At 46.7% G+C, this 25,524-nt stretch overlaps 1 protein-coding gene across 1 annotated transcript; it reads right to left on the reverse strand.

Annotated features, from left to right (window-relative positions):
* Positions 1-2,712: 2,712 nt before the first annotated feature.
* Positions 2,713-5,686, reverse strand: LOC145348269 (zona pellucida sperm-binding protein 3-like). Its single transcript, XM_080196467.1, has 9 exons — positions 5,285-5,686; positions 4,163-4,278; positions 3,972-4,075; positions 3,703-3,880; positions 3,489-3,615; positions 3,324-3,412; positions 3,116-3,237; positions 2,907-3,041; positions 2,713-2,825 (listed from the first exon to the last, which is right to left on the reverse strand). Exons 1-9 carry the CDS (start codon positions 5,684-5,686, stop codon positions 2,713-2,715), a joined length of 1,386 nt encoding a protein of 461 aa, XP_080052593.1.
* Between the last annotated feature and the right edge of the window lie 19,838 nt (positions 5,687-25,524).

The raw sequence follows: 25,524 nt of genomic DNA on the forward strand, positions 1-25,524 counted from the left end.
TCATGCAAACCAGTCTCCATCCATTGTCTACATCACCTGTTGCCTTGGCAAAGCAGCCAGCATAATCAAGGACCCTATGCACCCTGGACATTCTCTTCCACCTTCTATTGGGGGGAAAAAAGATAGAAGTTGGAGATCACGTACTAACTGACACAAGAACAGTTTCTTCCCTACCAGACTTTTGAATGGACCTTCCTTGCATCAAGTTGATCTTCTCTACACCCTAGCTATAACTGACACTACATTCTGCATTCTACTTCTGTGAGCAGGATGTTTTGTCTGTTCAGTGTGCAAGGAACAATACTTTTCACTCTATGCTAATAGATGTGGCTGTAAAGAGTGCTTTTGCAACATTGGCCTTTATAAATCAAAGTATGAGTATAAGAGTTGGAATGTTATGGTGAGGTTGTATAAGACATTGGCAAGACTGAATTTAGAATAGTGTGCAGTTTTGGTCACCTAATTACGGAAGGATCTTAAGGTTGAAAGAGTACAGAGGAGGTTTACAAGACTGAGAAACCAAGGAAGGGAAAGGTTGAATAGGTTATGACTATTCCCTGAAGTGTAGAAGAATGAGGGGAGATTTGATAGAGGTGTATAAAATTATAATGGGTCTTTGATAGTGAATGCAAGCAGGCTTTTCCCCACTGAGGCTGGGGAGGAAAAAACTAAGGACATGGGTTAAGGGTGAGGGGGAAAGTTTAAAGGCAAGATTAAGTGGGGGGTCTATACAGTGGTGAGTGTGGAATGAGCTGCCAGATGAAGTGGTGAAAACAGGCTCAGTTTTAACATTTAAGAAAAACTTGGAAAGGTACATGGATGAGAGGGGTGTAGAGGGATATGGTCCAGGTCAGTGGGACTAGGCAGAAAATGGTTTGGCACAGCAAGGGCCAAAAAGCCTGCTTCTGTGCTGTAGTGTTCTATGGTTCTAGTCCCAATGTTCCCAGCACCATTTCTCTACTATTGATCTCCCTCAGTTCTTCCCACATTAAATCTTGCATTCTCCAACATCTGTCATATGAATGTTCCCATTAGAACATAGGTAGTTATCTTCTATATATTCTTCATTTACAGGATTGCAGGGATACTGGATAGCTCAGCATTCATTGCCAATCCATTGCTGTTAAAAGGTGGTGGGGAGTTACCTTAAACTGCTGCTGTGGGGTAGGTACACCCAGTGCTGATGCTGATAGGGAGGAAGATGCAGGATCATGATCCAAGGAACAGCAATACATTTCCAGGTCAGGATGGTGGGCAACTTGGAAGAAACTCCCAGTGATGGAGTTCCCCTGTGAGTGCTGCCATTGTCCATTATTTGACAGTGACTGTGATTTGGAAGGTGCAAAGGAAGCTTTATGACTTGCAGTGCATCTTGTCAATGGTATTACACTGCTGATGTAGTCAGTAGTGCAGGGGGAATGTAGCAGGGAAGTCTTTCAATGAGCTGCTCTGTCCAGGATGTTGAGATTCTGGAAATCCATGCAGAAACTTCAGTGAGCTCCAGTGAAGGACAGTTCAGTCCCATCCACTGAAAGCCACATTAGCTCAGGTCATCTTCTGTTCAAGCTGAAGAGTCACTATTCCCCACAATTGACAGGCCTTGGTTAACTGGCTGATCAGAAAGTCAAACAAAAAAAACAGACAACTTCAACAAATGCAGAATGATTCTGATCAAATGCACATCCTGTTTGCAGTGTGGTCAATACCCAATGATTCCAGCAAAGCCCAAACTATCAGTCTGCACCTCTACAAGGGGTGAGTATCATCATGGGGAGATAAGGAAACAGCCACAGCAGCCTGGCTCATAGAAACAGAACATTACAGTGTGGAACAGGCCCTTCGGCCCTTGATGTTGCGCCAACCAATTAAGAAAAAAAGCAATGACCCTCTAACCTAAACCATTCCCTTTCCATCCATAAACCTCAAACACCCCCAAACTTGGGGCATCTACAACTGCAGCAGGCAGGGCATTCCATACCCTTACCACCCTCTGGATAAAGAACCTACCTCTGACATCTGTCCTATAACTACCACCCCTTAATTTAAAGCTATGTCCCCTCATGCTAGCTTTCTCCATCTGAGGAAAAAGGCTATCACTGTCCACCCTATCTAAACCTCTAATCATCTTGTACGTTTCAATAATGTCCCCTCTTAGCTGCCTAACGAAAACAACCTCAAATCCCTCAGCCTCTCCTCATAGGACCTCCCCTCCATACCAGGCAACATCCTGGTAAACCTCCTCTGCACCCTTTCCAATGCCTCCACATCGTTCTTATAATGTGGGGACCAGAGCTGTACACAATACTCCAAGTGCGGCCACACCAGAGTTTTGTACAGTTGCAACATGACATTGCAGCTCTGAAATTCAATCCCCCTACCAATAAACACCAAGACACCGTATGCCTTCCTAACAACCTTATCGACTTGATTTCCAACTTTCAGGCTCAGCTCCATAAGGAGGTCCCTGACCTGATCACAACCCCTCCCCCACACTAGGCTCTGAAAACAGAAAACTAGCAGCAGCTCCATCAAATCTAGAGAGTCAGTGTTTCTCTCTCAATACCCAGTAAACTAGTCAGCAGGCCCAGTTCTGTGCTGGGATTGGCTCACAGTCCCATGGAGCCATTGAACTAACATGTGGATGCATTGACCAGTCAGCTCTTAGACACTAGAAACAAGGAGTCAGTGCTTTATTGATCATTTGATGAGTGGTTAAACAGTTTGTTTGCATTTCCTGTACAGGAACAAGGTGATCAATGAAATAGAGATCAGAGAGACAGCTGACAGAGTCAGGGTCACAATCAGGACCACCTCAGACTCCATGCCTACAAAACAATGAGAAACCAATGGTTAGTAGAGTAACACTGAGGGGGAAATGGAAACTAGCAGCCAGCCAACCAACTCACCCCCTGGAGATCTCTCCTGTATCCTTCCCTCAGTGTCATTCAGGGAGATTGTTGCCAGGTTGGTCCCATCAGTATCCAAAATGAGCAGGGGTCCAAGTGAGGCCTCAGCCTCCCACTTCAATCCAGCTTCACTGTCTGCAATAACCAACCATTCCAGTTAGAGGGGGGAAAAGGGGGAAGCTCCCACATCTAGAGGATCAATGACCTACCAGCTTCAACTACAAGCTCTCTCCTGCCTCTGGATCCAATTCCCAAATCCCTTGTGGTCCCACAGTTCCCCACATGGCAACAGGCACAAATATCAAAGTGCGATTCCTCCAATGGGGTCCAGCTAAATGAGAGAATTGAATTGGTCAATGCACCAGATTGTGGAGAAGTGATGCACACAAACATTCCTGACGGAGAGGGGGAACTTACACATTCTGCATCTTCTGCAGAGTACAAGCTTTGTTCCTGGAATCTCTCTGATCCACTGGAACTACTTTCAGGTGACAGGTGATGAAAATCTGAGGGACACATTCAACACAAGTTATTTAATACTCCCTCCCAACATGGAGATCCCAATGATCAGCTTCCTCTTACCAAAGAGCGCTTATCTCCAAAGAAACGGAAGGCATCCAGGTCAAAGCGGAGCTTGTCCAGCTCCCGTTCATTTCCTGGCAACACGAAGGTTGAAAAGGAGTCCTCAGCTTTGCTGTCTAGGAGACAACTGAAGAAAGATGGACAAAGGGACATGAAGTGAATCCAGAGAAACCATTGAGATGGGAGCAGCTGGAGAAAGCAGAGAGCTCCTTACCCATTGTAGTCAATGATGCTGTATCTTGGGCTGGAGTCCTGGCCTGGCCTCAATGTAGCTATACAGCTGTCAATGTAGAGCTTCAGGGCCATGTGGTTGCTCATTGAAACAGAGGCCTCAATGTGAATGAGCTCACCCAGGTAGTAGACAGTTGAAGTGCGCTCTGTAAGCCAGTCACCTGAAGGACAAGAGGACAAGAGTTGGAGACAGTGGGTGTAACTCCCAGTGAGTGAGGACAGGAAATCACTCAGCATCCACCCATTACATACCATTCATTAGGCGCAGTGAGAATGACAGATGCCCTTCTCCAGACCTGGTGGAGCTGAATGGGATCCAAGTGGGCTTGATGGGGTTACTGCTCACATTACCCTTCCTGGGAAGACAGTAGAGCCATTTTAGGACAAGGTCAGAGGTCATTAGCAGCCAGAGATCTTATTGACAATTGAGTAAAGATTCTCACCTGAAATAACGACACTCAATGGGAATGAGAGCACCATTTGTTCTCACAATAACAGATCCATGATACTGTGGGCTGTGGCTCAGGTGGGTGCTGTAGATCAGGAAATCTCCAGTCATCTGAAAGAGAGCAGCTTAAGGAATGAGGAACTGATCTGAAATGAGAATGTTCTATACCAGCATTAACAATGAGCTCATCCCATTAAAACAATTCTTCAGGGGGGTTTGACATGGTCAGTATGAAGAGCTGCTGCCCAAGCTGGAGAAGCTGTTTGGGGGGGGGGGGGGGGGGGGGGGGCACGCACGCAGGGTCAGGGGGCAGTCATTTATGATTAATGTGATGAGGAATTTCTTCATTCAGCAGCTGATGAATCTTTGGAATTCTCTCCAGCCCCACAGGGCTGGGAATGGTCACTCACTGAGGATATTCAGGACAGAGGCATTTATTTCTGGCCATTGAGGGAATCATGTTGTGAAGACAGGAACATGGAGGCTGTGGGAAGCTCAGTCCTGATTGTAATGACTGGGGAACAGGCTGCAGGGGCTGAATGGCCTCATCTGGTTAGCTGTGTTGCTATGCAACCTCAGCCCTTGCTGCAAGGAGGGATCATTTGCACAAGACTAGAATCAATTAACAGGGAAGTGATTCACTAACAGCATCCGTTAACAGGAAAAGGAGCCACAAGTTGTCAGGAATTTGGAGCATGGGAATATAACAGTTTGGAATCAGGGCCCCATTTATTCCAATGACTGGAAAGTGTGGAGTTCCTCTTTAGTCCCATCCATCTCAATTCCCATTTCATTCAGACTCAATCCAATTGGGTTAAATTGGGCTGAAACTCATTCAGTTGAGTTGACTTGAATGAGGGAACATCAAACTGAAAATCCTCAAAACATCAAGAGGGAAAACTTGGAAGAAGCAAAGAGAAGTTCCAGAACAAATGGGGTTGGACACTCAGACCAGTGAGAGCAAAGTACAATCCAGAATAGAAAGCCAGTTTGGGGTTTATAAAGTAAGAGACAGCTATCTCCTCACTATCAATGACATCTCATCAAGTGTTGGAGTCAAGAGTGGGGAACAACATACAGCCCAAGCTCAGAGGCAGAGCTTGAGGATTCACATTACCTGCAATCTGCTGCCACACTCATGGAGCCCATAGTCAAAGAGGACAGTGTGGTTCTGAGAGTAGATCCTGGTTGGCTGACAACCTGCTGTCCCCAGGGTCAGATCAGCAGCTTTTACTAGGTGCCCAGTTCCAAATAAATCCAGCTGGACCCTGACTAGCAGCTTGTCTTCTCCACACTGCACCCTCACACTCTGCACAGGAGACACACGGAAATGGGAATCAATGGGAGGCCTAGGAGGAGAGACTGTCTGAGGCCTAGGGGTGGCTTGGAATATCCATGGAAATCTCTGGCCAGGAGGCTGTTGCCAAGTATCAGAGCAACAAACAGCTCCAACTAACATCAACAGTGGGAAGAAAAACTTCACTCCAAAATTCCCCATCATTCTAAACAACTGAACCATCCCTTCAGGCACCAAGCAACACCTTTTATAGACACATCCCACACTCAGCTGACTGCAATAATTCCAGAAAAAAATACCAACAATTGAACTAATTAACCAGCCCCAATTTCCATCGTTCCCACCAATCACACAGCAAGTGGATTTATTACAGTTTTGATTGGACCAATAGGAGTGGTTCCAATTGGGAGAGGTGTGGAAGAACAGAAGGGAAGCTGTGTGATAGGGCAGAGAGCGGAGAGATGAAATGATGAAATGATTTTATGGGACAAAAGATAAAGACAGTGGAAATGGGGAAAGTAAAGAAACGGAATGGGTGCAATTCTCCCGGCCCGCTGCGCTGCTCGAGTAGCTCAGTGAGCCGGGGAATGTCAGTGGGAGGGAAACAAATGGGATTGGTGACCAGCGTGGGGTCAGTGGCGATCTTCCCGGTCTATTTGGAGCAGCCTAGCTCCGGGGAACAGTGTGAGGCTGATTACAGTATGCAGAAGATGCTCTGTATCTATTTAGCGAGCCCAGGACCCAATCACCTGGGCTTGAAAATGTTTTGCACCCTGCTAGTGCAGGTCCACATCAGTGGGGATCACATCTACTCTCCCATCAACAGGGACCTGGTGTGGTGGGCTCGCTGGTGGGACTAGAAGCCATTGAGAACCCTGGATGGTTCGGGGGCGAAGGATGTCTCAGGGAGATCTGTGCACAAACAGTGGGACCCTCAGCACGCTGTTGCCTGCCTTTCGAGTGGGATTAGCCCCCCACACACCTACTGGCGTAAATCCCTTGATGGCCTCTGTGCAGTACAGAGTGCTGGAAATTCATTAAACCAAACTCTCCCACAACACAGGTGCCAAAAACTGCCATATTCCTGCACATTGGGCACTGGCACGGTGGTTAGCACTGCTGCCTCACAGCGTCAGGGACCCAGGTTCGATTGGCGGCCTGGGTCGCTGTCTGTGCGGGGTCTGCGCGTTCTCCCCATGTCTGTGTGGGTTTCCTCCGGGTGCTCCGGTTTTTTCCCACGGTCTGAAGGGCGTGCTGAAAGGCGTTGGCCCGGGCGGGTGGCGGTGTGTGGCGACTGGGGGAATTTCACAGTAGCTTCATTGCAGTGTTAAGCTAAACCATGACACTAACAAATAAACTACTTATTTTTTGGGACAGTTGTGCCCCCGATGTCTCCAGGTGTGACTGGCTGCCTGGTAACTGTCGGAATGTAACAGGAAGGAATAAAGAAAGCAATGAGACAAAATGAAAGCAGCAGAAAAGCCGGAATGAAGGTGGAGAGTCTGACATGAAATTGTTGAACTCAGAGCTGAGTCCAGAATGCTGTCAAGAGTCCATTTGAAAGAGGAACTGCTGTTCCTCCAGCTTGCGTTGAGCTTCATTCCAACACTGTTACAGGACAAGGATGGAAAAGGTCAGAGTGTCAGCAAGGTGGAGGATTGAAAACCTGTTTAAAATAAGTTTAAAGCACTTTACTCTTTGTAGAACTGTTTAAAGCATTTATTTATTGTATTTACTGCTTTAAGGATTCTGAGGGTGTGGTGAAAAGGCATTTGTGGACCAGCCTGCTTTAAATCAGCGCCAGGTTTAAAAAGGAGGCCTGGTGTAGACAGCGGGCAGCATCTGAGCGGGCAGCGGAGTGAGGGGGAAGCAGAGTGAGTTAATAGGGCTTAATATCAAAAAGGGCTTGAAAGAAAAAAGGCCAGGTGAGTTTGTTTGAAAAAAAAACAAGGAAAAAAAATTTTTTTCAAAACTGCTACAGCAAGAAACAAGGAAAAAAATTTTTTTTCCCCATAAAAAATTACAGTGAATAATGGAGGGGCATGTGATGTGTGGTTTCTGTATGATGTGGGAACTGGCGGACCCCAGGGTCCTTCCCAGTGACCATGTCTGCAGTAAGTGCAGGTTGCTGGAGGAGCTCCAGCTCAAGGTGGATGAGCTGGCCTCTGAGCTACAGACACTGAGGCTCATCAGGGGGAGAGAGGGTGCCCCTAGACTGGCTAAATCTAAGGGTCAGGGACAAAAGGGGGCTGCTGGGAGGAGGAGGAAGGGGGGTGAGGAGCGGAGGCCTCAGCCTCTTAATCTGCATAACAGGTTTGAGGTTCTTGCTTCCAGTCTGGAAGAGGACGAGGCAGGTGAGGTTGGTGAACAAACTGCACATGGTACAGTGATGCAGCAGGACATAGGCAAAGAGAAGGGGAAAAGGAACGTAGTAGTGATTGGAGATAGTGGGGTGAAGAGTATTGACACTGTCCTTTGTCACAATGACAAAGTGCACAGAAGGGTGTGTTGTCTGCCTGGTGCTCGGGTACAGGATGTCGCAGCTGGGCTGCAGAGGAACCTGGAGTGGGAGGGTGAGAACCCGGTCGTTGTAGTACATGTGGGTGCCGGCGACGTAGGCAAAGTGCGGACTGAGGATCTGGGGAGGGAGTATGAGAAGCTGGGAATGGAATTAAAAAGTAGAACCGACAAGGTGGTCGTCTCTGGGCTACTGCCTGAACTGAGTGCAGACGGGCGTAGGGTTGACAGGATAAAGGAAGTGAATGGGTGGCTCAGGGATTGGTGTGGGAGGAATGGGTTCGAATTTATGGGGCATTGGCACCAGTATTGGGGTAGGTGGGACTTGTTCGGGCGGGATGGGGTGGGTCTGAACCGTGCTGGGACCAGAGTGTTGGCGAATCGAGTAAAGAGGACTGTAGACAGGGCTTTAAACTAATTAGGGGGGGAGGGTGCGAGGGTAGGTGACGCTACAAGGTCTAAAGTTAAGGTTAGGGTACGGGTAAGGGAAGAGGCCGAGGATGTCCCAATTGGTGGCGTTACGGCAAATAGGGTCCAGGTGAAGGCTGGGATGAAAGCGCTTTATCTGAATGCACGAAGCATTTGGAATAAAGTGGATGAGCTGGTGGCGCAGATCGACACAAATGGATACGATCTGGTGGCCATTACAGAGACGTGGCTGCAAGGTGACAGGGACTGGGAGATGAATGTACAGGGCTATCAAGTGTTTAGGAAGGATAGGCAGGAGGAAAGAGGGGGTGGCGTAGCTCTGCTGATTAAGGATAGTATCAAGGTGGTAGCAAGGGATGATATCGGAGCCAAAGAGCAGAACGTGGAATCGTTGTGGGTGGAGATTAGGAACAGCAAAGGGAGGAAGACGCTGGTGGGTGTCGTCTATAGGCCCCCGAATAATGATCTGGAGGTGGGGCGGGCTGTTAACACGCAAATAAGTGCGGCGTGCAGGAATGGGACGGCAGTAGTTATGGGAGATTTCAATCTGCATATTGATTGGTCGACCCATGTTGGACGAGGTGGGCTCGAGGAAGAGTTCTTGGAATGCTGCCGGGATAATTTCCTTGAACAGTGTGTGTTGGAGCCGACGAGGGAGCGAGCTATCTTGGATCTGGTGCTATGTAATGAGGCGGGTAGAATTAGGGACCTTGCGGTGAAGGATCCTCTTGGAGAGAGTGATCATTGTATGGTGGAGTTTCTGGTGCAGATGGAGGAGGAGAAAGTGGGTTCCCGGACACGCGTCCTTTGTTTGAATAGAGGGGAGTACGGTAGGATGAGAGAAGAATTGGCGAATGTGGACTGGGGGAGTGCGTTGGAAGGTAGGTCTGCTGAGGAGCAGTGGAGGATCTTTAAGGAGATCTTTCTTGGTGCTCAGCAGAAATTTATTCCGATGGTTAAAAAGGACAGTAGGAAGAGAGGTAATAAGCCGTGGATAACGAAGGAGGTGAAGGAAAGTGTTAAATTAAAAGCGGAGGAATTTAGAGTAGCTAAGAGTAGTGGGCGAGAAGAGGATTGGGAAAGGTTTAAATGTCAACAAAGATTGACAAAGAAGTTGATAAAGGAGGGTAGGAGAAGCTACGAGGCTGGGCTAGCACTTAATATAAAAAAGGATAGCAAGAGTTTTTATAAATATATAAAAAGGAAGAGGCTGGCTAGGGTGAACGTTGGTCCTTTAGAGGATGAGAAAGGGGAGCTAGTGGTAGGGGATGGGGATATGGCTAAGGTCTTGAATAACTTTTTTGTTTCTGTCTTCACGGAGGAGGACGTGAATAATTTGCCGGGTGTTAGCGATGGAAAGGTGGTAGGAATGGAGGGTCTTAATGACATTACTGTTACTAGAGAGGTGGTGCTTGACAGACTGGAGGGGCTGATTGTGGACAAGTCCCCAGGACCGGATGGAATGCATCCGAGGGTTCTGAAAGAAATGGCGGAGGTGATAGTGGATGCCTTGGTGGTTATTTTCCAGGCGTCGCTGGATTCCGGGGAAGTGCCGGAAGATTGGAAAACAGCTAATGTTACGCCGTTGTTTAAGAAGGGTGCCAGGCAAAAGGCGGGGAATTATAGGCCGGTTAGTTTAACGTCTGTGGTAGGTAAAATGTTAGAATCCGTCATTAAGGAGGAAATTGCGAGGCATCTTGAAGGGAATTGCTTGATAGGGCGGACGCAACACGGTTTCATTAAAGGGAAGTCGTGTCTGACAAATTTACTGGAGTTCTATGAGGATGTGTCTAGGGCAGTGGATAGAGGAGAGCCGGTGGATGTGGTCTTTCTGGATTTTCAGAAGGCGTTTGACAAGGTACCTCACAAGAGGTTATTGCAGAAGGTCAGGGGACATGGAGTTGGGGGTAGGGTGTTAGCGTGGATAGAGGATTGGTTGTCAAATAGGAGGCAGAGAGTGGGGGTCAATGGGTGCTATTCGGATTGGTGGTTGGTGACTAGTGGGGTGCCGCAGGGGTCGGTGCTGGGGCCTCAGCTATTTACCATTTATATAGATGATCTGGAGGAGGGAACCGAGTGCAGGGTGTCGAAATTTGCTGATGACACCAAGATTGGGGGAAAGGCAAATTGTGCGGAGGGTGTGGAGAGTCTGCAGAAGGATCTAGATAGGCTGGGCGAATGGGCCAGGAAATGGCAAATGGAATTTAATGTTGGCAAGTGTGAGGTGGTCCACTTTGGTAGGAAGAATGGTAGGAAGGACTATTACTTACGTGGCGAAAAACTGCAGCAGGCGACGGTGCAGAGGGACCTCGGGGTCCTTGTGCATGAGTCGCAAAAACCCAGCTTGCAGGTGCAGCAGGTGGTCAGGAAGGCAAATGGGATGCTGGCCTTCATAGCGAGGGGGATTGAATATAAAAGTAGGGAGGTCTTGCTGCAGCTGTATAGGGCATTGGTGAGGCCGCAGCTGGAGTACTGTGTGCAGTTTTGGGCGCCGCACCTGCGCAAGGATATTTTGGCCCTGGAGGGAGTGCAGAGGAGGTTTACTAGGCTGATACCGGAGTTGAGGGGATTGAGCTATGAGGAGAGGCTGAATAAACTAGGCTTGTACTCGTTAGAGTTTAGAAGAATGAGGGGAGATCTCATTGAGACGTATAAGATGATGAATGGGATGGATAGGATAGAGGTGGAGAGACTCTTCCCGCTCAAAAAAGACAGTAGGACTAGGGGGCACAGCCTCAAGATAAAGGGGAGGCGGTTTAGAACGGAGTTGAGGAGGAACTTCTTCACTCAAAGGGTGGTGAATCTCTGGAATTCTCTGCCCGTTGAAGTGGTGGAGGCTGCCTCGCTAAATATTTTTAAGAAGCGGGTTGATGGGTTCTTGATAAGAGAGGGGATTAAGGGTTATGGGGAGAGGGCAGGAAAGTGGAACTGAGCTACAACAGATCAGCCATGATCTTATTGAATGGCGGGGCAGGCTCGAAGGGCTAGATGGCCTACTCCTGCTCCTATTTCTTATGTTCTTATGTTCTTATGAAATGACAAACCACAGGAAGCTCAGGGTCATGACTTTGGAAGGAATGGACATGTTGCTCAAAGCGGAAACCCAGTCTGCATCTGAACTCCCCAATGTAGAGCGGAACGCATTGTGAGCATTGAATACAGTATACTCAATAGAAAGTTAAAGACAATCAGCGTCCAAAGTCTTCTCCTCTCTTTGTCCATATTGCTTCCTTATCTATAATAATCCCATCTACTCCTGTTAAGAACATGGGAAATAGGAGCAGGTTTAGGCCATCTAGCCCCTCGAGCCTGCCCTGCCATTCAATAAGATCATGGCTGATCTGAAGTGGATCAGTTCCACTTTCCCGCTTTCTCCCCATAACCCTTAACTCCTTTGTCTATGAAAAACCTATCTACCCGTGACTTAAATATATTTAGCGAGGCAGCCTCCACCACTTCAACGGGCAGAGAATTCCAGAGATTCACCACCCTTTGAGTGAAGAAGTTCCTCCTCAACTCCGTTCTAAACCGCCCCCCCTTTATCTTGAAGCTGTGCCCTCTAGTCCTGCTATCCTTTCTAAGCGGGAAGAGTCTCTCCACCTCTATCCTATCCATTCCCTTCATAAGAACATAAGAACATAAGAAATAGGAGCAGGAGTAGGCCATCTAGCCCCTCGAGCCTGCCCCGCCATTCAATAAGATCATGGCTGATCTGTCGTGGCTCAGTTCCACATTCCTGCCCTCTCCCCATAACCCTTAATCCCCTTGCCTATCAAAAACCTATCAACCCGCGTCTTAAAAATATTTAGCGAGGTAGCCTCCACCACTTCAACGGGCAGAGAATTCCAGAGATTCACCACCCTTTGAGTGAAGAAGTTCCTCCTCAACTCCGTTCTAAACCGCCCCCCCTTTATCTTGAGGCTGTGCCCCCTAGTCCTACTGTCCTTTCTGAGCGGGAAGAGTCTCTCCACCTCTATCCTATCCATCCCATTCATCATCTTATACGTCTCAATGAGATCTCCCCTCATTCTTCTAAACTCTAACGAGTACAAGCCTAGTTTATTCAGCCTCTCCTCATAGTTCAACCCCCTCAACTCCGGTATCAGCCTAGTAAACCTCCTCTGCACTCCCTCCAGGGCCAAAATATCCTTGCGTAAGTGCGGCGACCAAAACTGCACACAGTACTCCAGCTGTGGCCTCACCAGTGCCCTGTACAGTTGCAGCAAGACCTCCCTACTTTTATATTCAATCCCCCTCGCTATGAAGGCCAGCATCCCATTCGCCTTCCTGACCACCTGCTGCACCTGCAGACTGGGTTTTTGCGACTCATGCACAAGGACCCTCAGGTCCCTCTGCACCGTAGCATGCTTCAGCTTTTCGCCTTTTAAATAGTAATCCTTCCTACTATTATTTCTGCCAAAGTGGATAACCTCACACTTGCTAACATTATACTCCATCTGCCAAGTCTTCGCCCACTCACTTAGCCTATCCAGATCCCTCTGCAGACTTTCCACACCCTTCACGCAATTTGCTTTTCCACTCATCTTCGCGTCATCAGGAAATTTCGTCACCCTACACTCAGCCCCCTCCTCCAGATCATCTATATAAATGGCAAATAGCTGAGGCCCCAGCACCGATCCCTGCGGCACTCCACTAGTCACCAACCGCCAATCAGAATAGCACCCATTGATACCAACTCTCTGCTTCCTATTAGACAACCAATCCTCTATCCACGCTAACACCTTACCCCCAACTCCATGCCCCCCAACCTTCTGTAACAGCCTTTCGTGCAGCACCTTATCAAACGCCTTTTGAAAATCTAAAAACACCACATCCACCGGCTCCCCTCTGTCTACTGCATAGTCACATCCTCATAGAAATCCAATAAATTTGTCAAACACAACTACCCCTTAACAAATCCATGCTGCGTCTACTTGATCAAACCATTCTTTTCTAGGTGCCTCGCTATTTCTTCTTTGATGACGGATTCTAGCATTTTTCCAACTACAGACGTTAAATTAACCGGCCTATAATTCCCTGCCTTTTGTCTGCTACCTTTTTTAAACAGTGGCATAACATTAGCCGTTTTCCAATCTTCCAGCACTTCCCCAGAATCCAGCGAATTTTGGTAAATAATCACTAAGGCATTTACTATCACCTCTGCCATTTCTTTCAGAACCCTGGGATGCATTCCATCCGGTCCTGGGGACTTGTCCACCTTCAGTCCCATTGGTCTATCAAGCACTACCTCTCTAGTGACAGTAATCGCATTCAGGCCCTCAACTCCTACCATCCTTCTATCTTTAATATCCGGCAAACTATTCATGTCCTCCTCCGTGAAGACCGAAGCAAAAAACTTATTTAAAGCCTCAGCCATTTCCTCATCCCCCACCACTAAATCCCCCCCTCATCCTCTAAGAGTCCAACATTCACCCTAGCCAGCCTTCTCTTCTTTATATATTTGTAAAAACTTTTACTGTCCTTTTTTATATTTAGTGCTAGTTTAGCTTCATAGTCTACCTTTTCTTCCTTTATCACCTTCTTAGCCATTCTTTGTTGATTTTTAAATTTTTCCCAATCTTCTACTCGCCCACTACTTTTAGCCACTCTGAACGCATCAGCTTTTAATTTAATACTCTCCTTTAGTTCCTTAGATAACCACGGCTGGTTGTCCCTTCTCCTACATTCCTTCTTTACCATCGGAATATATTTCTGCTGAGTACCGAGAAAGATCTCCTTAAAAATCCTCCACTGTTCCTCAGCTGTCCTAACAACCTGTTGGACCTTTCCAATCCCATTCTCTGTGGACCTGGATCTAAATCCTCATTCCCTATCTCCTCCACTCTTTAAGACCATTTGTGTTAAATGCTTGTCGATTAATGATTGAATTTAATGGAGGGTCAATGTTCAGGCTTAAAGATCAGATGGAATTTATCAGATTCTCTTTCATCATGAGGAGCTGGGTTGCAGGCATCATCCTTACGGGATCATTACTCTCAATTCCTAACTATGTTAGGGGTTGTGGGTTTTACCAGTAAGAAAAGAATGTGGTTTGCACACTTGGATTCAAACAACACACAACAGATTTTATTGAACAAACAAAGAACAAAGAACAAAGAACAACCCAGCACGGGAAACAGGCCCTTCGGCCCAATGAGCCCGCGCCGCCGCATCCTCCTACGCCTACCCTGCCCTGCGTGTATGCGAGTGGAACCCCTAACTTAGCCAGATTCAGGGGAGAATAGTGTCAATTTGTTACACCAATCAGCCTAAGAGCACATCTTTGGGGTGTGGGAGGAAACCGGAGCGCCCGGAGGAAACCCACGCAACCACAGGGAGAATGCACAAACTCCCACAGACACAGGCCCAAATCCATGTGTCTGCACAGCTAGCAGTGCTAGTCACTGAGCTGTTGTGGTGCCCGTCTACCGGTCCAGGATCAAGCACACACACTGACACGAAGTACGAGGCCACTCCCGGAACCTCCAAGAGCAGCCCATGCATGACCCACCGTGTGCATGCCCCTCATTTGACAACAAGGTGGACCTCCACCTGCGGAATAAAAAGACAAAAACGTTAACATATAAGTCTGCACTTCCGGTGTCTCCCGAGGCTCTGACCCTATTTAATACCCCCTACTACAACCCTCCATCCTTGTTTCGCTCATGTGCCTATCTAAGTAAACCTTAAACAAGTCCAACGTTCCTGCCTCCACCACCCTACTCGGTAGCACGTTCCATACCCCCACGACCCTCTGCGTGAAGAACCTTCCTCTCACATCCAAATTATACTTCTCCCCCCTCACCCTTAAATCATGACCTCTCGTAATTGTACCCAATCTAGGGAGCAGCCTCTCACTATTGACTCTATCTATTCCCTTCAGTATCTTATATACCTCTATCATGTCTCCCCTCAATCTCCGTCTTTCCAAGGAGAAAAGTCCCAGTTTCTCCAACCTTTCCTCGTAACTCAGTCCCTCCATGCCAGGCAACATCCTGGTAAACCTCCTCTGCACCCTCTCCAGAGTCTCCACGTCCTTCCGGTAGTAAGGTGACCAGAACTGGACACAGTACTCCAAATGTGGTCTAACCAACGTTCTGTACAACTGAAGCATTAGACGCCAGCTCCTGTACTCTATACCCCTTCCTATAAAGGCTAGCATTCCATAAGCTTTCCTCACAACCCCCTCCACTTGTGTCGCAACCTTCATAGACTTGTGAACCTGCACTCCCAGGTCCCTCTGTATTTCTATACTCCTAATCGGTCTACCTTTTATCACGTAGCTCCTCTCTGCATTATTCCTTCCAAAATGCATCACCTCGCATTTGTCAGGATTAAATTCCATCTGCCACCTATCTGCCCAATGTACCAACCTATCTATATCCTGCTGTATCACCTGACATTCCACCTCAGTATCTGCCAATCCTGCCATCTTGGTGTCATCCGCAAACTTGCTGATCACACCACGTACGCTCTCTTCCAAGTCGTTTATGTATACTACAAAGAGGAGAGGTCCCAGTACTGAGCCCTGCGGCACACCACTGATCACTGGCCTCCAGCCCGACAAGGTCCCCTCAACAACTACCCTCTGTCTCCTATTGCCCAGCCAGTTCTCAATCCACCTAGCTACCTGACCTCGTATCCCATGCGCCTTAACCTTTTCTACCAGCCTACCATGAGGGACTTTGTCAAACGCCTTACTGAAATCCATATAGATGACATCAATGGCTCTCCCATCGTCAACCGTTTTTGTCACCTCCTCAAAGAATTCTACCAGATTCATAAGGCAAGACCTCCTTCTAACAAAGCCATGTTGCGTATCCCTAATCAGATTGCAACGCTCCAAATGCTCATACATCCTACCCCTAAGTATTTTTTCCATTAACTTCCCTACCACCGATGTCAAACTCACCGGTCTATAATTTCCAGGGTTATCCCTACTACCTTTTTTAAACAGCGGTACCACATTAACTACCCTCCAGTCCTCTGGGACCTCACCTGTGTCCAAAGAAGAGACAAAGATTTGCGCCAGAGGCCCAGCAATTTCATCTTTCACCTCCCTAAGCAGCCTGGGATAAATACCATCAGGCCCCAGAGCTTTATCCGTCCTTACGCTACCTAAAAGCCCTAGCACTTCCTCCTTCGTAATAGATATTTCCTGCCACTAATCCACAGCTCCCTCCAAGACACTGCACGACACCGAACCCCTCTCCTTCGTGAATACCGACGCAAAGTATTCATTCAGGATCTTCCCCATTCCCTCCGACTCAATACATAACTCCCCACCTTTGTCCCTAAGAGGACCAATTTTCCCTCTAACTACTCTCTTGCTCCTAATATAGGAATAAAATGCCTTTGGATTTTCCTTAATCCTATCAGCCAAAGCCATTTCATGCCCTCTCTTCGCCCTTCTAACTCCCCTTTTTAGCTCCCTCCTACTCTCTCTATATTCCTCCAGCGCACTCTCTGTACCCAGTTGTTTCGACCTAACATACGCCTCCCTCTTCTTCCTCACCAAGTCTTCGATACCCCCTGTAATCCACGGCTCTCTAATCCTACCTTTCCCATCCTTCCGCTTAACCGGAACATGCCTTTCCTGCAACATTTTCAGTTTGCCCTTAAAAGCCTCCCACTTGCCAACCGTGGACTTGCCAGCTAACAACCCCTCCCAATCAGTGTCCTTCAGCTCCCTCCTAATCCGGCTATAGTTCGCCTTCCCCCAGTTCAGAACCCTCCCCTTCGGATGGCACTCATCCCTTTCCATTTTTATCCTAAAGTAGACGGACTTGTGGTCACTGTTAGCCACATGTTCGCCTACCTCAACCTCAACCACCTGCCCCGGCTCATTACCCAACACTAAATCCAGTATAGCCCCTTCCCTAGTCGGGCTAGTTACATACTGCTCTAGGGACCCTTCCAAAACACATTTCACAAACTCCTCTCCCTCTGTACCCCCAGCTCTAGGCCCCCTCCAATTCACTCCGGGAAGATTAAAGTCACCCACTACAACCACCCTATTCTTCCTGCACCTATCCAAAATGCCCCTGCAAATGCCTTCCTCCACCGACCTCGGGCTGTTGGGTGGCCTATAGTACACCCCTAGCATCGTAATCTCTCCCTTCTTATTCCTCAACTCCACCCACAGTGACTGAATCCCTAACTCCTCCATATCGTCCTCCCTCTGCACTACTGTGATGCTCTCCTTTACTAACAGTGCCACCCCTCCACCTCTCTTCAACCCTCCTCTGTCACACCTAAAACACTTGTACCCAGGAACATTCAGCTGCCAGTCCTGCCCTTCACGTAACCACATCTCCGTCACAGCCACCACATCTAACTTCCTCATAAACATCAAGGCCCTAAGCTCATCCGTTTTTCCTGTCACACTCCGCGCATTGAAACAGACACAGTTCAACCCACCAGTGTCCCTCGGAACCTCCTTCTCCCTGATAATTTTCCTTTCACCCAACTCTCTCCCAGCCACATCCCCACCCCCCCTCCCTATTAGTTTAAACCATTCCTAAACACACCAGCTAACCTCCCCGCTAAGACACTAGTTCCCCTCCCATTCAAATTCTCCCCACCCCTCCTGTACAGTTGCCCTTCTCTCATAAATACCTCCCAGTGGTCTACAAAAGTAAAGCCCTCTACCCTACACCAATCCCTCAACCATGCATTCAGCTGCATGATCTCGTTATTCCTAGCCCTGCTGGTACCAGGCAGCAACCCAGAGAATGCCACCCTGGAGGTCCTGCTCCTCAGTTTGGACCCCAACTCCCTAAATTGCCTACGGACATCTACCCTACTCCTCCTTCCTATGTCCCCCTCCCCTACGTGTATTATTACCTCTGCCTGGGTCCCCTCCCCTTTCAGAATTCCCTCTACCCTTTCTGTTATGTCCTGTACCCTTGCTCTAGGGAGGCAGACCTCCATCCTGGAGTCACGCCTCTGCCCACAGAACCTCCTGTCAATGCCTTGGACCCTCCCATCCCCTACCACTATCACATTGCCAGCCCCCTTCTGTCCCTCTAAGTCATTCTGGCCCTCCTGCCTATCCTTTTGTGCCCCTGTCGATGAATCTTGGGGGGCCACTGCGTCAACTCCAAAACTGAAAGTAAAACAGCAGCCTAATGACATCACTATCAAAACATGCGGTCAGCTGTTAAAGGAGCCTACACCCTATTTTTAAATACATAACAACCCTCCCTTTTACTTCTGTGGTCATGATTACAAATTACTCCAATGTTATACACAGGATCAATAATAGTCTGGACGCATTAATCATTATATACCATCAATAAAAAAGGTGATCAGGAAGACGTCTATTCCTCTTTGGTTGTTTGCAGTGTTCTGGGATTTAGATGCTCTTGACCCTGGAAGTTTGATTTGGAATTTCAGCGGCTGTCTCTTCCCTCGGAACTAATTCTGTATCTTTCTCACTCAGCAAAGCAGCAGAGGCTCAATCAGCTCAGATACAACTAAAGCTTCCATAGTAATATTCACAACACCAGCAACTTGAGATTCTGGAGGTGATTCTGGTAACTCAGTTGAATTGATAACAATTGGTCAGCAGATATGGCACGGTGGCACAGTGGTTAGCACTGCTGCCTCATAGTGGCAGGGATCCAGGTTTGATTCCAGCCGAATGTGACAATGTGACAGCTCAGTGACTATCACTGTTTGCTGTGCAGATACATGGATTTGGGCCGGTGTCTGTGGGAGTTTGCACATTCTCCCCGTGATTGCGTGGGTTTTCTCCGGGTGCTCCGGTTTCTTCCCACATCCCAAAAACGTGCTCCTAAGCTGATTGGTGTAACAAATTGTCCCTAAATTAGTCTTCCCTCAATCTTCCCCAATAGGTGTAGACAAAGGTCATGGGTAGAGGAGTGCACTCATAATTTTAAAATGGCGGCGTGGGCTCGTTGGGCCAAAGGGCCTGTCTCCCGTGCTGTTTTGTTCTTTGTCCTTTGTTCATTGCAATTGGAGATAACAATTTTCACTGTCCACTATGTCCAGTAGTTTCAAGTCTGCCCAGCATTCAGGATCAAAATGGTAAAACAGGGCCTTATGAAAGGAAATGTTATGAGATTAAATGATATTTATTACTTCTGGATCCAAAAACACACTCCAATCCCATTGGGGTCCACCGGTTGCAGAAGACCTTGGATATACCAGTGAATACCATATTTTCCTTCCCCAGGGTCACGAGGGTGCAGGAATCAGCTCAAATAAGAGGAGGACAGCCAAAGCAATACATCCCCACTCCTTCCCTTTCCCAACCCGATTAGCTCCCCAGTAGTATTCTCCTGGATCTATTGATGCTCGGCCCAGGAGCAGGGTCATAAAAGGGCCTCCAATTTACCCGCCACCCCTGACCCTCGCACCACAAATCAGAAATGTTGAGATCAAGAGAAGTACGAAATGGAACAAATAATTGAGTAAGGGCTGCAAAACCTCATTTTCAACAAAGAAAGGTACCTTTGTACCCTGCATAAGTTCAACTGGAGTGAGTGTCCGTGAAATAGTTTCTTTTACTTACTACCCTTCTTCTCTAATGGATTGAAAAAGCTTTTGAAAGTCACTGAAAGCATTGTCTCCCTACTAGATCACTTCCCCATTCCTTTAAATGACACTCTTGGGAGAGGGTGTGTGGTAAAGGCTTCAGGCTCAAAAGTTAGCTTAGGAGAAAGTGTAAAGCAAGAGTGGAGGAGTTCCCCTCCATTTCAATGCCTCGCTCCCACCCTGTTCTCATTAGGATAGAGAACTTGATATTGAACTTAATTTTACTACCCAGCTTGCCATGGGAATCAGAGCAGGCAAGGGACAGACCATGCAAAGGTTCATTGACCTCGGACGGGATTCTAAGGTTTCGGGATGAGCGAGGCCATAAAATCCCACCCAATATCTTTAGTACCACATTTTAAAATAAATGCAAACAACTTTTGCCAGATATTAATTTGCCAGATGTTTAAATTAGATAGTAGAATTGAATTAAAATTCAAACTGCAATATTCTAATACACACGTTATTTGTTGTAATCTAACACAGTGCCTGTCATTGCGAAGATGTTTGTTTCTGAGTTTTACGAAATGTAATAGAAGTCTGAGATATTACATTAAATAAAACATGCTTTTCTGTTATGGTTGAAGTGCATTCTGAACCTCTTGTTGTGCTCCTGCCATATAATGTGTTTAAGTGATTCTGTTATTCATTTTGTTGAGAATTAGAAAACTCTTATACAAGTGTTAAATGAGTTATCATGATAATGGTAATGGCTTTCTGGGTAGATTCCCATCTCCCAGCCTCTATAAACCTGAACCCAACCAAACCTTTGCTGCTCAGATCCTAACTCACACCAAGTCCCATTCATCCGGTATCTCTGTGCTCGCTGATCAACACTAGCTCCCTGGCTCTACAATGCCCAAATTTTGAAAAGTTCATCTTTGCTTTACAATCACTCTGTGGCCTCAGCCACTGCTATCTTTATAATTTTCCTAAGCCCTAAGCGCCCCCGAGATCCCTGCGCCCCTCCTGTCTTGTCATCTTTGGCTGTGATAAATTATCCCTTAGCGTCAGGGAGATTAGCAAAGTAAATATATGGGGTTACAAGGATAGAGTCTGGTTGGGATTGTTGTCAGTGCAGGCTAGATGGGCTGAATGGCCTCCTTCTGCATTATTCTATTGTATGATTAGGCCCTAAAACCTCTGCTTCTTTACTTCTCCCTTCTTTTTTGAATTGCTTCTTGAAAATCTATTTCTTTGTCCAAGCTTTTGGTCATTTACATCTGGTCTCTATCCGTGTAACTTCTTCAGGACTGGCTATAGTTCCAGCAGTGGCCATTACTAGCCTCTGTTTGGTCAGCAACTCTTGCAGGTGGGATTTCCTCTCTGATGTGAATGCAAGGCAAGCCCCAAGGCTTATAAGAACATAAGAACATAAGAACATAAGAAATAGGAGCAGGAGTAGGCCATCTAGCCCTTCGAGCCTGCCCCGCCATTCAATAAGATCATGGCTGATCTGTCGTGGCTCAGTTCCACTTTCCCGCCCTCTCCCCATAACCCTTAATCCCTTCAGTGGTGGGGGTGTGGGGGGTGGGGTAAGATTGGGTGTCATTACAGTGATACTATGCCCACAGCCCGTCCACCCTGTCCTGCGATTTTTCCAGTGGGGGAAACACGGGCACCTTTGAGCCAATTAATATCCACTTAAGGACCTCCTCCCACCACCACTGGCACTTTACCTGTAAAAAAGCTTAAATTTAAAATTTACATCTTGTAAAGTTACACTTAGCACATCAGATGTACAAGTTTCAAGTATCATTTCAAACATTATACAAGTTCAAAGGTATCCCAATGCAGTCTACTTTTTTTCTTCAGTGCTATGAATCAAGGCTGCCAAGTGAAACCAAGCTGGCCGGGCCCAGAAAGGTAGGTGAGGCACCAGGATCATTGGGGTTGTGAGGGGATGGGAAACCTGCTGGGGGGAGGGGAGTGGGGCAATTAGCTTGGGGGGGCCCAAATAGGAGGCAACCACCCCCCTCAACCTCTCGTCTGGCTACCTGTTCTTGTGGCTGGCAGGCATTAAAGATGTGTCCAGATGTGTAAGGGGGAGGACAGGGCACATTAACCAGGCCCCCGAGATAAAGGTGACTTTGCATTTTGCCTACTCTAGCCACAGTTCTGGGCTGTATCAGTAGATGCAATCTTCATGTACCTGCCGGTGTCACAGCATGCAAATTTTGGTTATGTAATTGATTGCATGTTAGCCATTGGTAATCTTCACCAAGGCTGGAAGAAAAAAGGTGCCAGGAAACCCAAGGTCAATTTTAACAGTCTGCCCATTGAGCAGCTTAATCAGAAAGCAAGAACTTCAAGTAGCAATTGAGGTTGACCACAAAGTGGCCCACGGTATACCAATGCAGTTTTACTTGATGGGATCGGGATAAATCTGGGCTGCTGCTGGCTCTTGTAAAACCTCTCTCCAAACGCTCTCACCCATTTACCTTCCTTCTCCCCACAGATACAAGAGGGATGATTTACATTCTCTCCTCCACCTTCTTCCATCGGGAAAAAGATACAAAAAACGTACCAACCGATTCAAGAACCGCTTTTTCCCTGCTGCCATCAGACCTTTGAACGGACCTACCTTGCACTAACTTGATCTTTCTCCACACCCTAGCTATGGCTGTAACACTATATTTCGCACTCTCTCCTTTCCGTCTCTATGAATGGTATGCTTTGTCTGTATAATACACAAGAAACATTCTTTTCACTGTAAAACAATACATGTGACAATAATAAATCAAATCAAAAATCCAGTGGATTGAATGATCTTAGATCCATGATTTTTCTTACATCCAATTCACAGCAAGGAGATAGAAATGGGCTCATTTTCCTGGTGAGAATAGTTTTGCCCCTCTGAGGTTGTCTTGCGGAGGAAGAGCTTAATTTGCCTTATTCTTACATGTTATACCTGGGAGTGCTCAGTGATGATGCTGGGTTCCTAATGCGAGAAATGTTCCAGTCTCTATTCATTAGCTCCTCTTAACTTGATGAGCACAAAATCCCCCCCAAATAAATTTTGCAACTAATTAAATTCAGACCTATTTTCTTCTTGTCAGGATTGGAGCTGTTGCTGCTGGCTGTGATTGCTCTCTGTAGAGAATGGAGATGAAAGTCATTTAATTATTCATTTTCATACTGGGGAATGTGAAATATAGAACAGTGCTGAATAAAAAAACAGTGAGTGGAAGCTGTAAACATTCAACCTTATAACCTGACCCTTTGATCTGTGACGATCAGCTTCTTTGACATGTTAATTTTTTGACAGCCGTAGGACCTGCAGGGAAACTTGAAAGTCATGTTGAATGATGTAGAACAAAGAGAATTACAGACAATTTTCAGGCTTGCCCTGAAGGACTACAGCATCATATGACAGGTACATTGATATAATTCCAATGTTTGCAGCAATATATTTTATAAGGCTGACTGTCTTTTTATTTTCTGATTTGGATTACAGAAATTGTCAAAGCTCTAGAAGCTATTTGTTTTCAAAACTTTAAAGTAGGCATCATGATTAGACCAGATCGGTTTTAGTTCCCATGCTGGAGTTCCAACGATGCTCGTGTAGCAGAAAGTAGTCCACCCCGGCTCTCACCAACTTTTACAGATGCACCATAGGAAACATCCTTTCTGGTTGTATTACAGCTTGGCATGGCTTCTGCTTTGTCCAAGACTACCAGAAACTATAAAGGGTTGTGGATAAAGCCCAGGCCATCACGCAAACCAGTCTCCCATCCATTGACTCTGTCTACATTTCCTGCTGCCTCAGAAAAACAACCAGCATAATCGAGGACCCCACGCACCATGGGCATGCTCTCACTTACCTTCTTCCATCTGGCAAAAGATACAAACATTTGAGCTCACATACCAACCCTCTCAAGAACAGTTTCATCCCTGCTGCCATCAGAGTTTTGAATGGACCTACTTTGCATTAAGTTGATCTTTCTCTATACCCTAGCTATGACTGCAACACTACATTCTGCATCCTTTCCTTACTTTCTCTACGAACGGTATGCTTTGTCTGTATACTGTGCAAGAAACAATACATTTCACTGTATATCAATACATGTGACAATAATAAATTAAATTAAATCCAATCAAAACATCATTACTGCTCAAGTTGATAAGGATTTTTACAGTTTGTAGCAAAGGTTGTAAGAATAACACAAGGAGGGTGGGGTGAAATTTGGTTGTCATTACTTACATCTAGTCATGGTAAACAGTACCTAGGTTCAATGTACGATGAATAATAGAATCATAGAATCCTTATAATGCAGAAGAAGGTCATTTGGCCCACCGGGTCTGCACTGACTCTCCAACAGAGCATCTTTCCTAGGCCTAGGCCCCACCCTATCCTGTAACCCTACACATTTACCCTGCTAATCCCCCTAACCTATACATCATTGGACATTAAGGGGCAATTTACCATGACCAATCCACCTAACCTGCACATCTTTGGACTGTGGGATGAAACTGGAGCACCCAGAGGAAACCCATGCAGGCATTGAGAGAATGTGCAGACTCCGCACAGACAATGACCCAAGGCTGGAATTGAAGCTGGGTCCTGGAATGAAGTAAATAGGCTGCCTACAGAAGCAGCTTAACACTGTTGGTATGAGCATGACCATGTGGACATATAACAGGGGCAAAAATGCAATACTGAGTTGAAGATAACATTACCAAATGTGATTAAATGTATTCCTGGAGTTTTCATCACATGACTTGCCCCCACACTCCAATCCTTACTCAGCCAACACATCCTTCCTTGTGACATATTGCCTTCCTACACCAATTGGAAAGTGATAAGACTCAGTACCCAATTGAATGATGTGTGCCTGTCAACGAAACTCCCTTTTCATCCCATCTTCAATATTCTCATATCTGTTAAAGAGAAATTGTCTTGTTCAAAGAAAATTTTAGAAAGAGATATTCCTTTAAATGTTTTGATGAATTTTCTCCAGGGTTGCACACAGCAGTGTCCTGGAGACTGGCCTTCAATCCTTGGAGACACCAGGCCAATCTTGGAGGACTGGCAACCCTAACTATAGAAGGATGAGGTGGGGTGAAGTGTTTTCAGTGGAAGGCTAAAGTTGCTCAGGATTGTTGGGGAGCACTTCCCCTCCTTGGACATCAGCAACGAAAAGCACGTCAGCTGCCCCTGCTTCACTGAAAAGTACCTCACTGAAATTTGTCAGCACTGCAGCCTCAGAGCAGGCCATAGACAGTAGCTGTGAACTTTAATGCTCCTGGCACCTTCCCAGTTGGAGTAGGTAGTATTTCCAACATCTCCCTGTTTTCCGTCCACTGCTGCAAAAACAAAACTGAGGATTTGCATTCCAAGCAAGTTGAATTTGTTTCATTCCCTCAAAAACAGGTGACCAAGCAAGCACACAGCTTCTGCATTGCAGAGTATTGCAGGCTGTGTTGCCATGAAGCTGCGCCCATCCATTGTTGCACAGCAACTCAGAAGCCTGTACTCAGCTGTCCTGTTTAAGATACCATGTATGAATGATAGCTGTACAAAAAGGATAAAGGTAACAGACCATGCACAA

This window comes from Carcharhinus amblyrhynchos, chromosome 9 (assembly GCF_965287045.1).
Source record: "Carcharhinus amblyrhynchos chromosome 9, sCarAmb.v2.hapA, whole genome shotgun sequence".
Classification (NCBI taxonomy): domain Eukaryota; kingdom Metazoa; phylum Chordata; class Chondrichthyes; order Carcharhiniformes; family Carcharhinidae; genus Carcharhinus; species Carcharhinus amblyrhynchos.